The sequence below is a fragment of the Piliocolobus tephrosceles genome, chromosome 19, assembly GCF_002776525.5.
Source record: "Piliocolobus tephrosceles isolate RC106 chromosome 19, ASM277652v3, whole genome shotgun sequence".
Taxonomy (NCBI): domain Eukaryota; kingdom Metazoa; phylum Chordata; class Mammalia; order Primates; family Cercopithecidae; genus Piliocolobus; species Piliocolobus tephrosceles.
This window is the reverse complement of record NC_045452.1, coordinates 53,169,042-53,187,220: the sequence shown is the minus strand read 5'-3', so window position 1 is coordinate 53,187,220 and position 18,179 is coordinate 53,169,042. Positions and strand designations below refer to the sequence as shown.

The 18,179-nt window shown below is 41.3% G+C and overlaps 1 protein-coding gene across 6 annotated transcripts in view; it reads right to left on the bottom strand.

Annotated features, from left to right (window-relative positions):
* APP (amyloid beta precursor protein) overlaps nt 1-16,982 on the bottom strand; it is a 291,865-nt gene extending 274,883 nt beyond the window's left edge. For all 6 annotated transcript variants that reach the window (XM_023190001.1, XM_023190010.1, XM_023190020.1 and 3 more), the window contains exon 1: nt 16,729-16,982. In XM_023190001.1, coding sequence (XP_023045769.1) covers nt 16,729-16,785 — 57 coding nt within the window. In that variant the 5' untranslated portion in view covers nt 16,786-16,982. The remainder of the gene's footprint in view (nt 1-16,728) is intronic.
* Between the last annotated feature and the right edge of the window lie 1,197 nt (nt 16,983-18,179).

Below are 18,179 nucleotides of genomic sequence, written 5' to 3'. Positions count from 1 at the left end.
CTATTGTTTATATTTACTAAGAAAAGAACATAAAACACTGTTCTAAAAATGGTGGATTTTTTTTAAGTTTAAAGGTGTATAAGATAGCTGCCTAAGGAAATGCAGATACCCCTGTACCTTGTTGTTGTTGTTGAATTTTTAAAAAAACTATAGAGATGGGATCTCCTTATGTTGCCCAGGCTTATCTCGAACTCCTGACCTCAAGCAATCCTCCGACCTCAGACTCTCAAAGTTTTGGGACTATAGGCCACAGTCACCACGCCCAGCCAATATCCTTGTACTTTTAACTCATTCTTACAAGCCATGAATCCTCTAAGCATTGTCCCAGACACAGCATTGGCAAACTTCAGTCATTTTCATCTGAATATAAAGAAACACAGGGCATGCTTCACTTCAAGGCTGACATGTCTTTTGTGAGTAAAGCCTTGCCGCAGATGAGAAGTCCTGAGGATCAAACAGGAAAACTTCAAGTTTAATTAAATCTAAAATCATTAAACCTAAGTTATATGACTAAGCAAACTCTCTTCAAAGCACTCAGTCAACATCCATGCTGGTAAATATTTCAGGAATGAAATGAAAAATAACTTTCAATTCTAAAAGTTCATCCATCATGCATGCTTCACATTGTAAAACAAATATTTTACAAAAATGAGTTTACAACAAAAGAACACCAATCCCACTTCTCCAACCCTCCATGTCAGGCAGTAAGCTTTCCACATTTGCTTACATTCTGAAAATAACTATTTTACGTGCCAGGAATGCACTAGGCTTAAGTTGTCAAAAAGTATCCATCATAATTTAAGTGTAACTGGGTAAGAACTATGGGCAGTACACACACAAGAAGCCTTCCAAAACAAGGGGAGGTAAATGAAATCTTAACACCGACGTTTCCAGAAGCCCAGAAATGAAGTGCAATTCCTTATAATATGTACATGTTTACATACCCATACAGACAATGTGTAAGGTAATGGCATGTCTATCTCCCCCCTTCCTTTTTGTGGGCATCTGACATTTCAGGGTTCAGAATCACATACCTTGGGTTCCAAAAGGTTCCCCCATTCCTATTCCAACAGCGCTCACAACAGAAAAAGATGAACTGATCTATGTATAATACAAGTCCACAGAGAGGTTGTAGATATGCCTGGTAATGCTATTCATCCTACCCCACAAGTTTTGTCCAAATCAGGCCATGTCTTCAAGTGGACTAGATTGTCTTAAAGCTCCTGGCTTAATATTTAACTGATAGCAACAACCTAACATTAGTACCTTAGTAATTAAATGGGATGCAGCAACATGGAGCAGAAAAAGTGATGAAGAAAGAGACTAGAAGTTAGAGAACATGCATTGGGCTCTTGATTCTTAAAATGTGGGTGATTTTAAACAACTCAGTATCTCCAGATACTACTTTCTTTATCTGTAAAGTGGAGAAGCTTAAAAAGGAGGTCTACCTGTTCCAGAAACTATGATTCTCTTCCAAGCCAGCTGCAAGTTGAACAGACTCTCCTAGAGCTGCACTGTCCAATACAGTAGCCACTAGCCATTGGTGGCTACTAAGTACTCGACATGCAGCTGGTATGAGTTAAAATATGTGAAATATGTGACCAGGCGCGGTGGCTCACAACTGTAATCCCAGCACTTCGGGAGGCCAAAGTGAGCAGGTCACTTGAGGTCAGGAGTTCAAGACCAGCCTGGCCAACATGGTGAAATCTCATCTCTATCAAAAATTAAAAAAAAAAAAAATTAGCTGGGTGTGATGGTGCACGCCTGTAATCCCAGCTACTCAGGAGGCTGAGGGAGGAAAACTGCTTGAACCCGGGAGGTGGAGGTTGCAGTGAGCCAAGCTGGTGCCACTGTACTCTAACCTGGGCGACTGACTGAGTGAGACTCTGTTTCAAAAATAATAATAATAATAATAAAATAAAAAATAAATATGTGAAATGTGAAAATTTTGAAGACATAATATGAAAAAATAATGTATTTCATAAATAGCTTTTATATTGACCACCTGTTGAAATAACATTTTGAATTTAGTGACATACTAAAATTAATTTCATCTGCTTATTTTTTTATGTGGCTACCTGAAAACTTTAAATTAGATCTAACGGTCCCATTATACCTCTATTGGATAATTCTGCTCTAAAGTCAGACCTGGGCATGCATGAAGCCCAGAGGAATTCGCAAATGAAATAAGCCCAGGATCCTGTATGGAATACAGACCTGGAGGTTACCATTTCCATATTAAATGTATAAAGGGCTGTTTTAAAACCATGCTTTTGTTTTCTTATTTTGTGCACCAACAATAAATTGACAGCAGATATCACTGGGTCTAAAAATAATTGATATCTGGCCGGGCGCGGTGGCTCATGCCTGTAATCCCAGCACTTTGGGAGGCCCAGGCGGGCAGATCACAAGGTCAGGAGATTGAGACCATCCTGGCTAACACAGTGAAACCCCGTCTCTACTAAAAATACAAAAAAAATTATCCAGGCGTGGTGGCGGGCGCCTGTAGCCCCAGCTACTCAGGAGGCTGAGGCAGGAGAATGGCATGAACCCAGAAGGCGAAGCTTGCAGTGAGCCGAGACCGTGCCACTGCACTCCAGGCTGGGTGACAGAGCGAGACTCCGTCTCAAAAAAAAAAAAAAAAAAAAAATTGATATTACTTCATTTACGCTATGACTGAATCCTAATTATCATGTAGGCCTTAATGATAATCCTAAGTGGATGTGCCTTTATGCAGGCGCTTGTAGCCTATTTTGTTTCCTATGAATTGAATATATATTTAAAGTAATAACTTATCTTACTTCATAAAAGATTATAATCTCCCATTTTTAAAAACACATCTGATATTAGTAGGAATAACTAAAAGGAACTCATATGAATAGACCACATTTTTATTTCATCGATATCTAACTAGGAACATTGCAACCAATTTTTGCAATCTGATAGTTTGTTTAATGTATTTTAAATGATCAAAGAAGCAGAGATAGTTTCTAGAGAGCTTATTTACTTAAAAATACAACAGATATGAATAAATAAAATATTAATAAGATTCAGGTGAGATGAGAGTGAGTACTCAAGTTCTCTTTTCTCACACCATATTCTTGCAGTGCCAACTTTTTCAGTTCAATGACTTTCTGCAAAGGTATACATCTAACTGCCTGCAAAATCAACTACTGACTATTTGAAATCAGATACAGCAAGCTACAGCCCCCAGCTCTGCAATCCAAAGCCAGCAAAGGCCACCCATTTCAGACTGGGTTTGAAGCATAGCCAGTTATGATAGCTCAAATATTTTCAGATATATGAAAGCAGAACAGAATTCAGAAATATACATTCTTTGGCAGACAATTTTTTAGAAGCAAGTTTCTCAAATTATATAATACAAACTATATGACTATTAGAAAATTATGCATGAATTAAAGGAGATTTATTTAATTTTCAAATTCTAATATAATTAAAGAAAATTTTCAAACTTACCTACATGGGCTTCACGGGTGAAAAAAAGTATAATCTAAAAATATGACCAATGTAATATGACAGAAATATACATTCAAACACATCTGATAACTACTCTAATTTTCATAGATCAACTATTTGACACATGCACAAATTTTCATGTGTTTTTCTGAAGGTGGTATTCAGAAGTGGTAATTTTCCTGACAGTTTAACATTTTTTAAAGAAGACATGCCAAGATTTAAATAATCTAGCTTTTTGATTACTCTTTTTTTGGAGACAGAGTCTGGCTCTGTTGCCCAGGCTGGAATGCAGTGGTATGATCTCAGCTTACTGCAACCTCTGCCTCCTGGGTTCAAGCGATTCTCCTGTCTCAACCTCCCAAGTAACTGAGACTACAGGCATGCACCACCACGTTCGGTTGATTTTTTTTTTTTGTAGAGATGGGGTTTCACCATGTTGGCCAGACTGGCCTTGAACTCCTGACCTCAAGTGATCCACCCACCTCAGTCTCCCGAAGTGCTGGGATTACAAGTGTGAGCCACTGCGCCCGGCCTTTTTGATTACGCTTAAAACTGCGGGATCAAAATGAAATGTTAGAAAATAAAACCAACAGCAGAAAATAAAACTAAGAGCAGCTTCTGAGGAATCATATTTTAGACATTTCTTTAAGACAGATCCTGTAATATGTCAAACTATTGGAGCATATTTCAAATAAATATTTAAGTGAAGACAAAATCCCTACTACAAAACCTCCAAATACTCCCTAACAATGATGATTCTATCAGGCTACTCAGAACTACAAGTTTTCCCCACATCTTGATTTTATCGCATACTTTCTGTGACATATATTCATTTAATCACTTCTAGAATAACTGAAATGAACAAGAAAATAGGTAAGGAATTAAAATAAATTTTAAAATGGCAGTCCCATTCTTACTGACATAAATTTATTAAGATCAATGTTCCTTTTTTCATAGATCTTCCCATTCTGTTTCAATAACACCAGCAAGCATAAACAGATCTGAAAAGCTACGCAGCTACAGAAAAGAGGTTCAGCATGACAGACAGATCTAGCTCAAAAGAGGTGCTCAGTATCAAGCTCTTTTCTAAAAACCTCAAAGCTTGTTTTGTCTGCTGTTGCTTTCAAAGAACAAGCACAACAAAATTGCTTTAAGGAAGTCTCTAGATCAAACGAAAGATAGTTAACCAACAGGGAGAGAAAGCCGACTGCCACTGCTATCCACACAGGGCCACAGAAATGATCCCTTTGTTCCATCACTCTGGTTGGAAGGCTTTCCCAGGAATGCAAGTCTGAACCATCTTGAGTTCCCTCAGCCAGAATGAAAGCTCAGCTCTTGGATGTTTCTACCATAAAAATGAGAAAGCATTTCCTACCTCCTCCTCTATCAGTCCACAAAGATGTGCTTCCTGTGTGGCTGGCTAGCAGATAAGGGAAGGTAAGCAAATTCCAAAAGCCTACTCTAATCGCTCATGGAGAATCTTTGCTTTGGTTCACAACGTTAAGTCTACCCACGTTCCTCTATCCCTTTATGGTACTGTATTTCTTCTACATCCCAGAATGTCAGTTGTTACCCAATATCCTACCTGTCCTTTATCCTTACGAAGAGAGCCGGAAATGTTATTTCTGATGGCAGTGCTCCCAGCTAATAGCGCACATTTACACGCTCCCTTGCATCGAGGTGTCACTAACCCGCCCATGAGATTAAGCAGACATTGAAAAGGACTTCTACAAACCTAATTGAACCATGGTCATCAATGCCTCGTCCCCATTTTACAAACATTTAAAAGTACTCCATTGCTAAGAAAATGAAGTTCAAACTCATTAAGGGCATCCAAAATTTATAATCTCCCACTGTCTCTCTCACTTATTTACCCCGGGTTTCCTCCTTTGAAACTCTACACCCTCGCTGTTTTTTCTGTCTGGGAAGCCCTCCACACCCCAGTTCACCTTCACGCATCCTTGAAACCTAGTTCAAATGCTGCCTGCCTTCTCTGGGAAGACTTTGTACCTCCTCTATTATAGCCTTTGGCACACTGCACCTAATTATTTCTCCGCCTCTTTCTTCCCACACTGGACTGCGGAATTCCTCAAGGCACAGACTGAGCTACCTTTCCATTTACTCACAGCTCCACCCAGATTCTAGATCTCCTGTCATAAATGAAACACAGAATCCTTGCAGTATATGTCCATAAAATGAATGATAGTTTCAAAAATTCAAAATAAGAGAAAGAGTGAGATAGTAAAAAAAAATTTTTTTTTTTTTTTTGAGACGGAGTCTTGCTCTGTCGCCCAGGCTGGAGTGCAGTGGCGCGATCGGCACACTGCAAGCTCCGCCTCCCGGGTTCACGCCATTCTCCTGCCTCAGCCTCCCAAGTAGCTGGGACTACAGGCGCCTGCTACCACGCCCGGCTAATTTGTTGTATTTTTAGTGGAGACGGGGTTTCACCATGTTAGCCTGGACGGTCTCAATCTCCTGACCTCGTGATCTACCCGCATCAGCCTCCCAAAGTGCTGGAATTACAGGTGTGAGCCAGTGCGCCAGGCCATAAATTAATACTTTTTTAAACATCTTAACTCCAAATCAGTGTCAACACCACAGAAGTCAATCACAAATGCCCTGAGAAAACGTGCAGTAGAGACATAACAGGTGAATGCACAATCCAAATACTCAGTGAAACATTCTGCATTAAACCTTCCCCCTCATCTGCTCACAGAAGAATCATGGGCTTGGCTTGGCTTTGTATTCAACCTCTGATAGAAAGGAGCAAACAAGCAGTGAAGTTAACATGTCAGACTGCTTTGTAAATCTGAATAACTTCACATGTGATAATAAACTCTTAAGAAAGCATCCAATGTCTTTTTCTGTGCAACGAAAAGACACTAATATTTTTTTCTCATCTCATCGGCTATTAAATCAATAAATACAATTAAAAATACATGCACATAAATACTCGCAATAAACTGAACGGATGCTTCCCATCTGTGTCCCTACAATATGATCCAGAATATTCACAATGACATAAATTTAACCTTTGAGTCTAAATAGCAAATACAAAAAAAGGAACTACCAAGAAAGAGGGAAAGTCAGCCTCCTATTTTGTTCATTTAAGTATAACCTCTCTGCCACCACAACATTCATTATGTTTGTCCTGGACAGTTCTAATGGCCATGCTGATTGATACTCAGTGTTAAGGCCACCTCTGTCCAACAGACTTTGCTTCTACTCTGTTTCAGCCAAATACTCACATGGCTGCTCTATCATCACCTGGAAATCTCCCAGCTTCCCTCAGGAATTCCCCCCTCTCCTATTTCACTGAACAAGCAGGAAAGAGTGATTCCAAAATTGCAGTTTTGTCTCAGATGTACTCTTAAAAGTGAAACCCTCCACAATTTAACTAGCAGCAGTGCTGTAAGCTGCCTTTGCATTCAATCACCCTGTGGGTTAGCCAAGAACAGACAACCACAGAATTTTTATATTCGGTTTACTTTTGTTGGATTTAAATTTTCTGGATTCTGTGGTATAAGAGGATTTAACACTTGACACAAAACATTCAAAATAAGATTGAGAAAACACTAGCAAGATACAAGGCTAATCATAATGACCTCAATTAGATTTTCAATGCCTGTCAAGTTAATGGTAGGCAGTGGTACTGGCTTCAAGCCCTTCAAATTGAAAAATATAATTCTTTTAGATAACAGAGGTAATAGAATTCACTATATTTTTTTTAAGGGCCAATTTTGATCCTCGTAACACTAAACACTAGCTGTAAAATGGCCAAAAAAGGAGCCAAAAAAAAAAGACAATGACAGGGAAATTTTCATTTTGATGCCACTCAATTTAATTCCAATACACGTTTTCTTTCTAGACTCTACTATCTTCTTCACATAAAATTATTTCTAGGCACCCTCTACTGCAAGTGTCCCAATCAATCAGGGCATGGATGAAATATTTCAAGAATGAGGCAATTTTTTTGCAGGCCAACTGAATTTCTGAAATACAGTTGCAAATGACTGAACATGATAAAAGTTATTGACAGTATTTATGAAACTTTTTCACAATAAAATGTTCCAAAAATCTTATTTAAAAGGCTTTAATCTTCTTTCTATGCTTGTTCACAATTTCTTAAACGTAAGAGAAGGTCCCACAGCTGTTCGAATCTTTAATCTGAACGTAATTCTTTATCACCACAACATAGAATTTCTAGAGCACTCACTGATGTTATTTAGTACATACAAAATGTAAGGCATTATCATGAGTGATCAAATTACTGTATAGAAAAATGTGTGATCACAATCAATACTAAATTCTCTCCCCCACCATTTGTTTTCAACATTTAATCACCCAAAGTAGATCTCCTGTCTACAATTATTCTTTTACATTAAATATATAGTTCCTGCCCCCAGATATCTTGTTTACCTTCACGTAGTGAAATGATCAGAGAACTTTGACAATACTACAGTAACTATCACATTCACAACACACATCCTTCTACGTAGCATTCTCTTATATTCCTTATCCAACTTAATTTTTCCCAAGTCACTTCCTTCTTCCTTTTTATTCTGTCTACCTGCTTGGGGACAAGGACCTTGAAAATATTTGTGAAATGAAGGAGTGAACCTTTCTTGGTTGTACCCGTAAGAATCTAGGTTTCTTTGTGTATAAAAATAAGCTAATTTCTAAACAAATTTGGTTTTAATTTTAAATTACTAATCAATGTAATATGTAAGTATCTGATTAATTATTCTTAGAATAATTAGTCTGCATATTTTCACATTTCTTTGGGAGTTTCTTAGGTACTCTTCAGTTATATCCTCAAACTAATTTACTGTAATGACAAAATTATATTTGTGTCAAACCATAATAAGCAATTGAGAGCATCAGGATGGAGAATATTTGCTATTACATATGACTTTTCATATGATGGGTTTTAATGTTAATCTCTGAAGACTGAAGCTAAGACTTCAAAAACTTTGCATCAGTTTTAAAGGCTTAATCTTTGAAGTAGATGAGGATTTTTTAAAAGATGAAAAAAATCAATATGGTTAAGAAACAGTGCTTATCCATCTTTATTCTATGAGCCTATCAACTCAATTATAAACAAAATAACTGGGTAATGATATTTATAAAAACAACGTTGGCCAGGCACAATAGCTCACATCTGTAATCTATCTCTTTGGAAGGCCGAGGCAGGAGGATCGCTTGAGCCCAGGAGTTCAAGATCAGCCTGGGCAACATAGTGGGGGCCCCATCTCTACAAAACATTTAAGAAATCAGATATGGTGGCAGGTGCCTGTAGTCCCAGCTACTCTGGAAGCTGGGGCAGAAAGATGGCTTGAACCCAGGAGGCCACAGTTACAGATCACACCACTGCACTTCAGCCTAGGTGACAGAGTGAGGCCTTGTCCTGAAAACAAACAAACAAAACCAAACACAATATCATTGTGCTTTTGAAAATTCATCCAATAGTAGGAGTAGATATAACAAGTCCTTTTTTAAGATGAATCAGCCTTTAATGGATAATGCCATTTTCTTTACTTTCTCTTAAAAATAAAATTTATGTTGCCTCACTAATTTTACTGTGAAGTAACAAGCACACACAAGACAAGGAAAAACTAAACAAATGAGTTTGTAGTAACTTGAGGTGAGGAGCAGGCCTAAAACACGTAAGTCTATCTCAACGGTAGGATTAAACCTCTCATTTTTCTTCTGTAAAGTATCTCCATGGGGTCGAAATTTATTAGTCATTAAAGGTTTGAAATTTAGCAAAGCAACAAGAGTAATGACGCATTTCTTCACTTAATACAAATGACTTTTCTTTATGCAACAGATCTCTTATTCTCATAAGTATCCTTTACGGCTGAAAAGTAATTTATCAGTCTCTATCACCTAGGATGCCTTACATTTTTCAATGAAGATAGTATGTGGCTTTCCGGAAGCTAATGAAAGCCAAATTATTAGATAAGAGACAAATTATTAGATTCTCTCAAAAAAAGAATCAGGCAAAAAAAAAAAAAAAAAAAAAAATTCCTATCAAAATCACCAAAAAATTGGCCAGGTGCAGTGGCTCATGCCTGTTATTCCAGCACTTTGGGAGGCCTAGATGGGTGGATCACTTGAAGTCAGGAGTTCAAGACCACCCTGGCCAATGTGGTGAAACTCTGTCTCTCCTAAAAAAATACAAAAGTTAGCCAGGCGTGGTGGCACATGCCCGTAAACCCAGCTATTCGGGAGGCTGAGGCACAAGAATTGCTTGAGCCCGGGAGGCAGAGGTTGTAGTGAGCCAAGATCATGCCACTGCACTCCAGCCTGGGTGACACAGTGAGACTCAGTTTCAAGAAAAAAAAAAAAAAATCACCAAAAAACAAAAGAATGACAATTATTCTTGTTGAATCAATTTCTCATAAGAAAACCTTCTGAATTTGTGAAAAAAAAAGAGGGGAACCATCTGGAAACTAGGAGATTCAAACACTGTTTTGGGTCCATCATTAATAAGACCTTAAGGAATCTGCACTTCATTCATCAGGATCCATTCATTTACAAAACAGGCTTATTCATCTTTTCCCTTTTCCAAAATGTTTGTCCTATTTATTCCTCATCCCTGCTCATGGACCCTCCACTCCTGCTTCTGAAACCATCTTATTCACTCCTCACTGTATCTACTTTAAACAGGATGTTTATTACAAATATGGCTTCTGTCATTTCACATTCTCATACTTGAACCCATTTCTTGTCTTCTTGTCTTTGGTCGGACAGGACAATTATAATTACGTGAGCTGGTTAACAAAAACCCGTGTAAATTCTTCGGGACTCTGCTTCTTGATTTTTCACTGTGTTAATCATAATTTAACCTCAGTATCACCAGTTTCCTACACTCAAGGCTTTCAAATATCCTTAGCCTGCTTTTGAAGCTAAAAACCTTTTATTTTATGAGCAACATATGCTGATTTTAAAAATATATATATAATTTCAATTAAACAGCAGATCACTATAAAGTTTTAAAGATGTAACAGCCATAATATGGCTGGTTATACAAATTAATTTTATTTTGAAACTGACTTCTTAGAGAAATGCAGCATTCTCAAGCAATCTGCTTTTTGGTTTCCCTGTCCTTGGGTGAACATAACTTCAAGGATCCATAGTAGGACCAAAATTCTTTTGCTGGCATTTGAAATCTTCCATTTCTACCCTGATTGGCAAAGCCTGTTTATTCATTTTGCTAGCAAAGATTCTGCTAAAAACTAAACCAAGCTTGTTCACAGTTCCTTGCAAATAGCTGATAGCCAACTAATAGTTAATAATCAAGCCAGTGTATAAACTTGCTCAATATTAGACATCTGTGGCAAGCTGTCAGTGTGTACAACATTAAAAATAGGTCTCTGGGAGGCCGAAGTGGGCGGATCACTTGAGGTCAGGAGTTTGAGATCAGCCTGGCCAACATGGTGAAGCCCCATCCCTACTTAAAAAAATACAAAAATTAGCTGGGCATGGCGGTGAAGGCCTGTAATTCCAGCCACTCAGGAGGCTGAGGCAGGAGTATCACTTGAACCCGGGAGGTGGAGATTGCAGTGAGCCGAGATTGCGCCACTGCACTCCAGCCTGAGTGACACAGCGAGATTCTGTCTCAAAAAAAATTTAAAAAAATTAAAATGGTCTACATCCATGTTATGTGGAAAAAAAGAAAAAAAGAAAAACTAGGTCTTTCCCATTTGTGTAAAAAATGCTTATGCTTTTTGCACATTTCTGTACTGTTTTAAATTTTTCAATGAGCATGAATTATTTTCATTTTTCAAAAAACCAATCAAAATACACAATACATATTTAATAAATGAAATTTTATAACATGTATTCTAAAAATTGTATCTGAGACACCATGTGCTTTTTAAATTTAGATCAAACTCATAGACAACGATCTGCCAATTTCCTGCAATAGTCTTAATTGGCCAATAAGTAAATTAATTTGTCAATAAGTGAAACATCATATAGATTTTTAACTTTCAACTATGCAGGAAACTTACATATATACTCATTGTACATCATCATCATCACCATCCATACTAGCAGTAACAAACACACAGTGTTTATGCTATGCCATCAGGTTACATACATATTAACTCACACACTGTTTCAAGCATTTAACATAGATATTAATTTGATCCTCAATAACTAGAAATACTCATCCCATTTAACAAAGGAAAAAACTGAGGCACAGAAACTTGCCCATGGACACTAGCTCAAAAGAGACAAAGACAGAATTTATACCCATGCGTTCCTGCCCTGGTCCAAACTCTCTTGATTAGTGTGCAATGCCACCTTCTCTACACACCTGAGAACACTCAATGACTCAGTGTTACCGGCCTAACATCATGCCTGGCATCAAAATCAACATTATAAATTGAGAATAACTCTGGTTCTTTCTATAGAGGTGAGATTTTTAAAAACCTCTCATCTTCCCCATTTTAACTACCTTCTTTGGTGAGACACTACGACTCTCGCAAGGTTCAAGCTAATTCTGTATTGCATGTTTCTTCAACATGCAGCCACACAAAATAAACCTAAATAAAATATCTTAGGTTTCTATTTCAGCAGATTTAATACATGTGAACCTGAGACTTCACGTGGCCCTCTTTGAATAGTCAGCTATCTAATCTATTCAGCATCCCTTTTTCATGAAGTTATTAATTGCTGAACATATCCAGGCTGTTAAATTTAAATATGTGAATTTATTCCTAGAGCAATCATTGTACTCCAGCCTTTGCTAGATTTCTACTTCTAAAGAGGTACTGGTCAACCGTATCTATTAACCAAGATTAAAGAGCAAAATTTGCCAAACTTTTTTCCCAAGAAAAATGCTAGTGTCCTCACAGTAACGGTTATTTCTTAAGCTATCCACACTAAACTGAAGAAATAGTTATGTAACATTTTCCCCTTTACTAAGTTTTCACTTGCCAAATCAGCTTCAGGGTTTGAGTTCTGTCTGCTTTTCTTCTTATACAACAATAAAAAGAAGAAATACGTATTTTATTGATTAAACTTGCTACTCATTCTGGGGTGTGCTCATTCCTTCCCCTGCCACCTTCTGTCTTCCCCCACCCACTCATGAGGGTGTATCTGTACACCGGCTGTGAGACCCATGGGGTGACAGCATTTCCTATCCATCCCCACTCCATACATTTGCATCTGAGCTCTCACGATGAAAACGAAAAGATTTTTCTGTTTCTGTTTTCTTCAGCCCTTTTCTGTCTGCAAAGCCAATCTCCTCTGTTCAACTCATGGGAACATTTATACTATTTTATGGAATAGTGTTGCCTGAATGTAGAATCACAACAAAGCCAGTTGAGATCTTTAAATTAAAAGAGAAAAAAAAGAAAAAAAAAGATTTCATAATCAAGCATAGTCAAGTGAAACAGAGAGAGGTTGAAAGCCACCAGACAAAAAACACAAACAGAAAATGTGATTTTTTCCCTATCCTCCTCGTTGCCACTCAGGGAATCACTTTGTGATGCTACTGAAGCTCTCTGGTCCTGCATTCAGCCCCTTACCTTTGACCTCGCAACTCCTTATTTCGAATTCCCTACTCCTCTTTAGAGCACCCTGTACCAGCATCTGTCACTCAAGTGAGAGAAAGAGAGAGAGACAGTCAGACACATGTGTATATGTGTGTGTGTGTGTGTGTGTCTCTGTCTGGGAGAGGCAGAGAGGAATGTAAACACATATTGTATATGCAAAAACTTAACCTCAAATCCCCAGACCTGGGATACAAACCTGGCTGGAAATTTACTACCAGGAAATGCTCCAGGATTATCTATTATCTCATCCCATTATTCGTATAGTTTTTAAATACAGGAAGTTTTCTCTGTAACATATTTACTCAGTATACTTAATCTGTATTTTCCTTTTAGTATTTTAGTACATTCCACTTTGTTTTGTTATCATGTGCATGTTTTATTTACCCTGCAAACTTCCTGGCAGTAAGGGGAGGGAGGAGGGAAGGGGAGGTAATAAGGTATGCAGTCAAACTAAACCTTACATTCTGGAAGCTTTACATTTAAAATGCATCTGCACAGGTTGATCTTTACATTTGTGATTGATAGAGATTTTAAAAGAAATGTATTAATGAAACATGCTTTGTAAGATTCTCAAGGCAATTTGCAGAAACAATGTACATTTCTACTGAATTTAATGAATTTCTCAATGATAGTTTAGTGGCCACGTGAAACTCAAGTAATAGCTATGCTTATTTTCAGAATGACTGACTACATGCATACAAATATCTGCAGAAGACTCTAGTATGCAAAAAACAGTAACATAAAATAGAGATCCTCTAGCAACAAGACTTAACATAAAGATAACCTCTCCCATTCCTTCAAGCCAATATTCAGTTGATCACATTTTTTTTTTTAATTTTTTTGAATCAGTCATTCCTCATTTAACCTTGAGAACTTGCGTGTTCCTTTTCATTTCCTCAGTCAGGACCAGTATTATTCCATTTAGCAACTTCTCCGCAGTACTAATAGCCTTGCAAGTGTCGTTCAGGAGCCTCTGCTGGTTACAGTGACAAGAGAAAAGCTTCTGCAGTCTGCCAGTTATCATGGTTTCTCACCGATTAGCAAGAACCATGACTCCTTACAGATCACCATTAAACCTGAGCTTTACTATTCTGTGTGTGGGCTTCTACCTTTAGGGAGGTACTAGTCAGTAGCAGTAGGTTTCCATAAACTATAAATTAGCACTACCACAAAGGTAAGATGATTGCGACTAGGTTAAACCCTCAAGAGAGGGAAATAAAACTTAAGAGGAAGCTAGATTTAAAAATAAATAAATATTAGGGTAGTGAAACATCATATAGATTAGGGTTTGTTAAACTCACACCTCTATCAACATACCAGCCAAAATCATCCACCCAGATAATAACCTGTTTCCCCTGCAAGCCAAGGCCCCATTATCATTGCCCTTAATTCATTTCTTTTTTACAGCCACCTGCAGCAGACCTATTTTCTAAGCTCTATAAAAGAGAGTCAACTCGTAATTACATCTTTTCAGTGGACACAGAGAGGGCCAGATAAACCACTCTCAAACCTCAGTAGACTGAATTACCTACCCTTCTATCAACACTTTGCAAAATGGAATAACGTGACTCTCACCTCCACCCTTTAAAGGAGTTAATAGCTAGTGAAAAGCTCCCAAAAGATGGCAGAAACAGCAAATTAATGCAATTAAACAGACCAAAAACTAAATTCGAATCTGCCTGCATGCTTCCTCTTTTTATACAGAAATATTGCTTAAAAAAGTTACATATTTAAGTTTTGACTAAAGCTTCAAAAATGAGGTTATAATATGCTTTTAATTCCTTAAACATACGGTTTTTAATTTGTACGAAGACCATTCAGGAAAACGGGAATAATTCTACAAATAAATGTAAGTCATGAGAGAAATCAGAATTCTCTTAGTTAAGAGCATTTTTTTAAAACATGGAAAACGAAATTCTTTAACTCTTAAAACAACCTGTCTTAACTAGCCCTAAGGTGATTCCTGAGCCACTTGTGGGTAAAAATCAGAAGGGAAAAAAGTTCAATGACCTTGCAAATTATGAACTAAAAAACTGTAATGGTGTGATAGTCTATACAGCCTCAGGAAAACATCTGTCCGGAAATTGCTTTTATTCTTTTGGAAAATTACTAGGAGGTTGGGGGAAAAGAGGGGAAAAAAAGGGGAGGGAAGGTTGCAAATGGTTAAGATGCCAAACAGGAACCCAACCGAAGTGAAATACAACCTTCTCTGGCCCAACTGTCATGCAAACAACTTCTAAGCATCTTTAGATGTAAAGAAAAACAGTCATTGTGCACAGGCGTTAGCTGAATGTTCGGGAGTTGGATGAATGGGGAAGACTTGTTATACACCTAGTGGTGGGTGGATTTCACTAGGCTGCAGCCTCCACACAGCTTTTCTTTGCTGCACTGCAGAGGCGCCATCTTCTCCGTCTTAATCTTCACTCAATTCAATCCTTTTATCTGCACCCTAAAAAAAAGACCCTTCGGACCCTCCCCAGCATCCTGTGCCCCCAGGGGAACTAACCTAGAGTCCCCAGAGGTGCTAGGGAAGAAGACGCGCCTTAATAAGACAAACGCCTCCTTGGATGCACAGGACAGAGCCCGTGCCTCCCCACCATCCGCCACTGCCCTTTCCAGACGCACACCCTACTCTCCGCCTTATTTCCTCCCCGCCAAGGACTTTACAGCCCAGCAGAGAATTAAGCGTCAGAGGTGATCCGAGGGTGGGAAGCAGAGGGGCCCCAAGGCTCCTCCAGAGGCCCCGGCAGCGTCTCTGCCCCCTCCAGGGCGGACGCGCAGCCAGGGAGCCGGGCCGGAGCCTCGGTGGCGCACCGAGACTAACGCGACTCGGCCCAGAGCGCCCGGGCCGGTGAGGGCGGGGTGTCGCGGCTTTTGTTCCCGGGGACCTTCTGCCTCTCAGGCAGAAGCCTAAGGTACCAGCAAACTCCCGGGACGTCCAGGTTTGGCGAAGGTGCGGGGTAGCTTTGGTTCTCCGACCCCTCCCATTTCTCGCAACTTACACAAAAGGGAGACGCGGAAATGCACAAAGTTTGGCTGCGGAAGACGGTGAGCGACCCCGGCGCCGGCTCGGGCTCGGGTCGCACCCAGGCGGCCGCCGCCAGCAGCCGCGAAAGAGGAGGTTCGAACAAGGAAGGGGGGTGGGGGTGAGAGGGGAAGGTGAAACGAGGCGGAGAACGCAGGGAAAAGCGAGGGGCCCCTAGCTTCCCGGGCTGTCCCGACTCCTCCTCCTCCCCAGGGCCCAAGAGAAAGGAAAGGGCAACGATTCAAGAGCAGAGGACTGGCTTCAGGGACGCTGCGTTTTCGGTTTTCCCACGTGCTCCTTCCCCTTCCTCCTATCTGAACGTCTCTCGCCTCCCCCGGACCCCGCTTCCAAGGCAGGGACTGAGTCGGGGTCTGGGCTCAGGGTCGTCCCCTCCCCTTCTCGCCCCTGGCTGGCGCGGAACCAGGGAGCCCAGCGCCTCTCCCGCTCCCTCTCCGCGGGCCGGAGCGCGCGTCCCTGGGGCAGGGCTGGGCCGAAAGCGAGGATGCGCTGGACGTCCGCAAGCGGGGGCAGAGAGGAGAGGGGTCCCCTTGACGGACCCCCGGCTTCTCTGCATTAAAGATTTGGGTTATGGTCTTTGGGGGGGATCGGGTCCCCGCCATGCCCGCCTCCCCCCGCCTTCCGAGGCGCGGCACCCACCTCCAGCGCCCGAGCCGTCCAGGCGGCCAGCAGGAGCAGTGCCAAACTGGGCAGCATCGCGACCCTGCGCGGGGCACCGAGTGCGCTGCTGTGCGAGTGGGATCCGCCGCGTCCTTTCTCTGCCCGCGCCACCGCCGCCGTCTCCAGGGGCCCCCGCGCGCGCCGCTCCGGGAGCTCTCGCCTACAGCTGCCGAGGAAACTGACGGAGCAGGAGCGCGGCGGTGAGGCTCTGAGCCAGGCGAGTCAGCTGATCCGGCCCACCCCGCTCGGCACTCGAGAGAGACCCCTAGCGGCGCCGCCGGGTAGCTGCGCCCGCTCGCGCCGGGAGGGGCCCGCGCCCCGCGCCCACAGGTGCAGCGCCGTAGGCGTCGCCTGCACTCCACGCGCCCCCCTCAGCTCCCCGGCCGACGGCCCACCTGGGCTTCGGGAACGGTGGGAGGGAGAATCTGGGGCCAGGAGAGGGACGGTGCAGGATCAGGGAAAGGTGAGTCCTAGGACGCTGGGGCTCTAGAAAAGTCGGGAGCGCTCCCGCTCGTCCCCGTGAGCTTGAATCATCCGACCCCGCAGGCCTCCCGGGGGTGTCGTATAAAGGACTGCTGCTAGGGTGCGTTTTTATCCGCAGTTCGTTTTTTCTCTCGGTTTGGAGAGGTGGGGCAGGCGTTTCTGGAAGAGAATGAGAACGAGTGAAGCTTAAAGGAAATAGGATTTTCTTTGCTTGTTGAGACAGCAAAAGCCTCATTTTTTAACCCGCAACGTCAAAAGCAGCCACGAGCAACCTGGAATTTCTATCTTTAGCACTAACCAAAGGAGAAAGGCTCAGGACCTGGCAAAGAAGCGGGCAACCCATTTACTTCTTCTTGAAAGCAGGGTTCTGGGCTTGGGTTTTGTTTCTTTCTTATGTTTTTGTTTGTTTTAGTTTTGTTTTGTTAAAGGGGGCAGTCAGTGTGGATTTTGCGGGGGGCGGGGGTCTTTTGTTGTTGTTGTTAAGCAGGGATGTAACATCCGCCTGAGTTGGGGACGAAGGAAAAATTAGGAGAGATTATTCGCATTCGACCCCCGTAAATGAGGACTTCTGACCTCAAACTCTGCCCTTGTTCTTCGTTGTGTCTGTCCTAAATTACAGAAATGGACCTTCTGCCACGCCACTTTCTCCTGGAAACACAAACCGTCCACTGTCCAGTTAGTGTCTAGATAGTTTAGAATACTCTAGAACTGCCCATATGTATCCCCTGCTCTTGACCTGAAGTAGCATTAGTCACCAAGCCACACAGGGCTTGGAGCGAAGGACTGAAGCCAGGGAGTGCTCCGGCCTTCCGAGGGCTGCACTGCGGCCTGCCTTCTCTCCCCTGCTCATTCCGCTGACAAGGGTGCCTAGGCCCGGGAAGGATGGCTCAGCCAGTGGGGTTCACACTTCCTTCCTGGGAAGTCATTTCTGTACCAGCTTCCCTAAA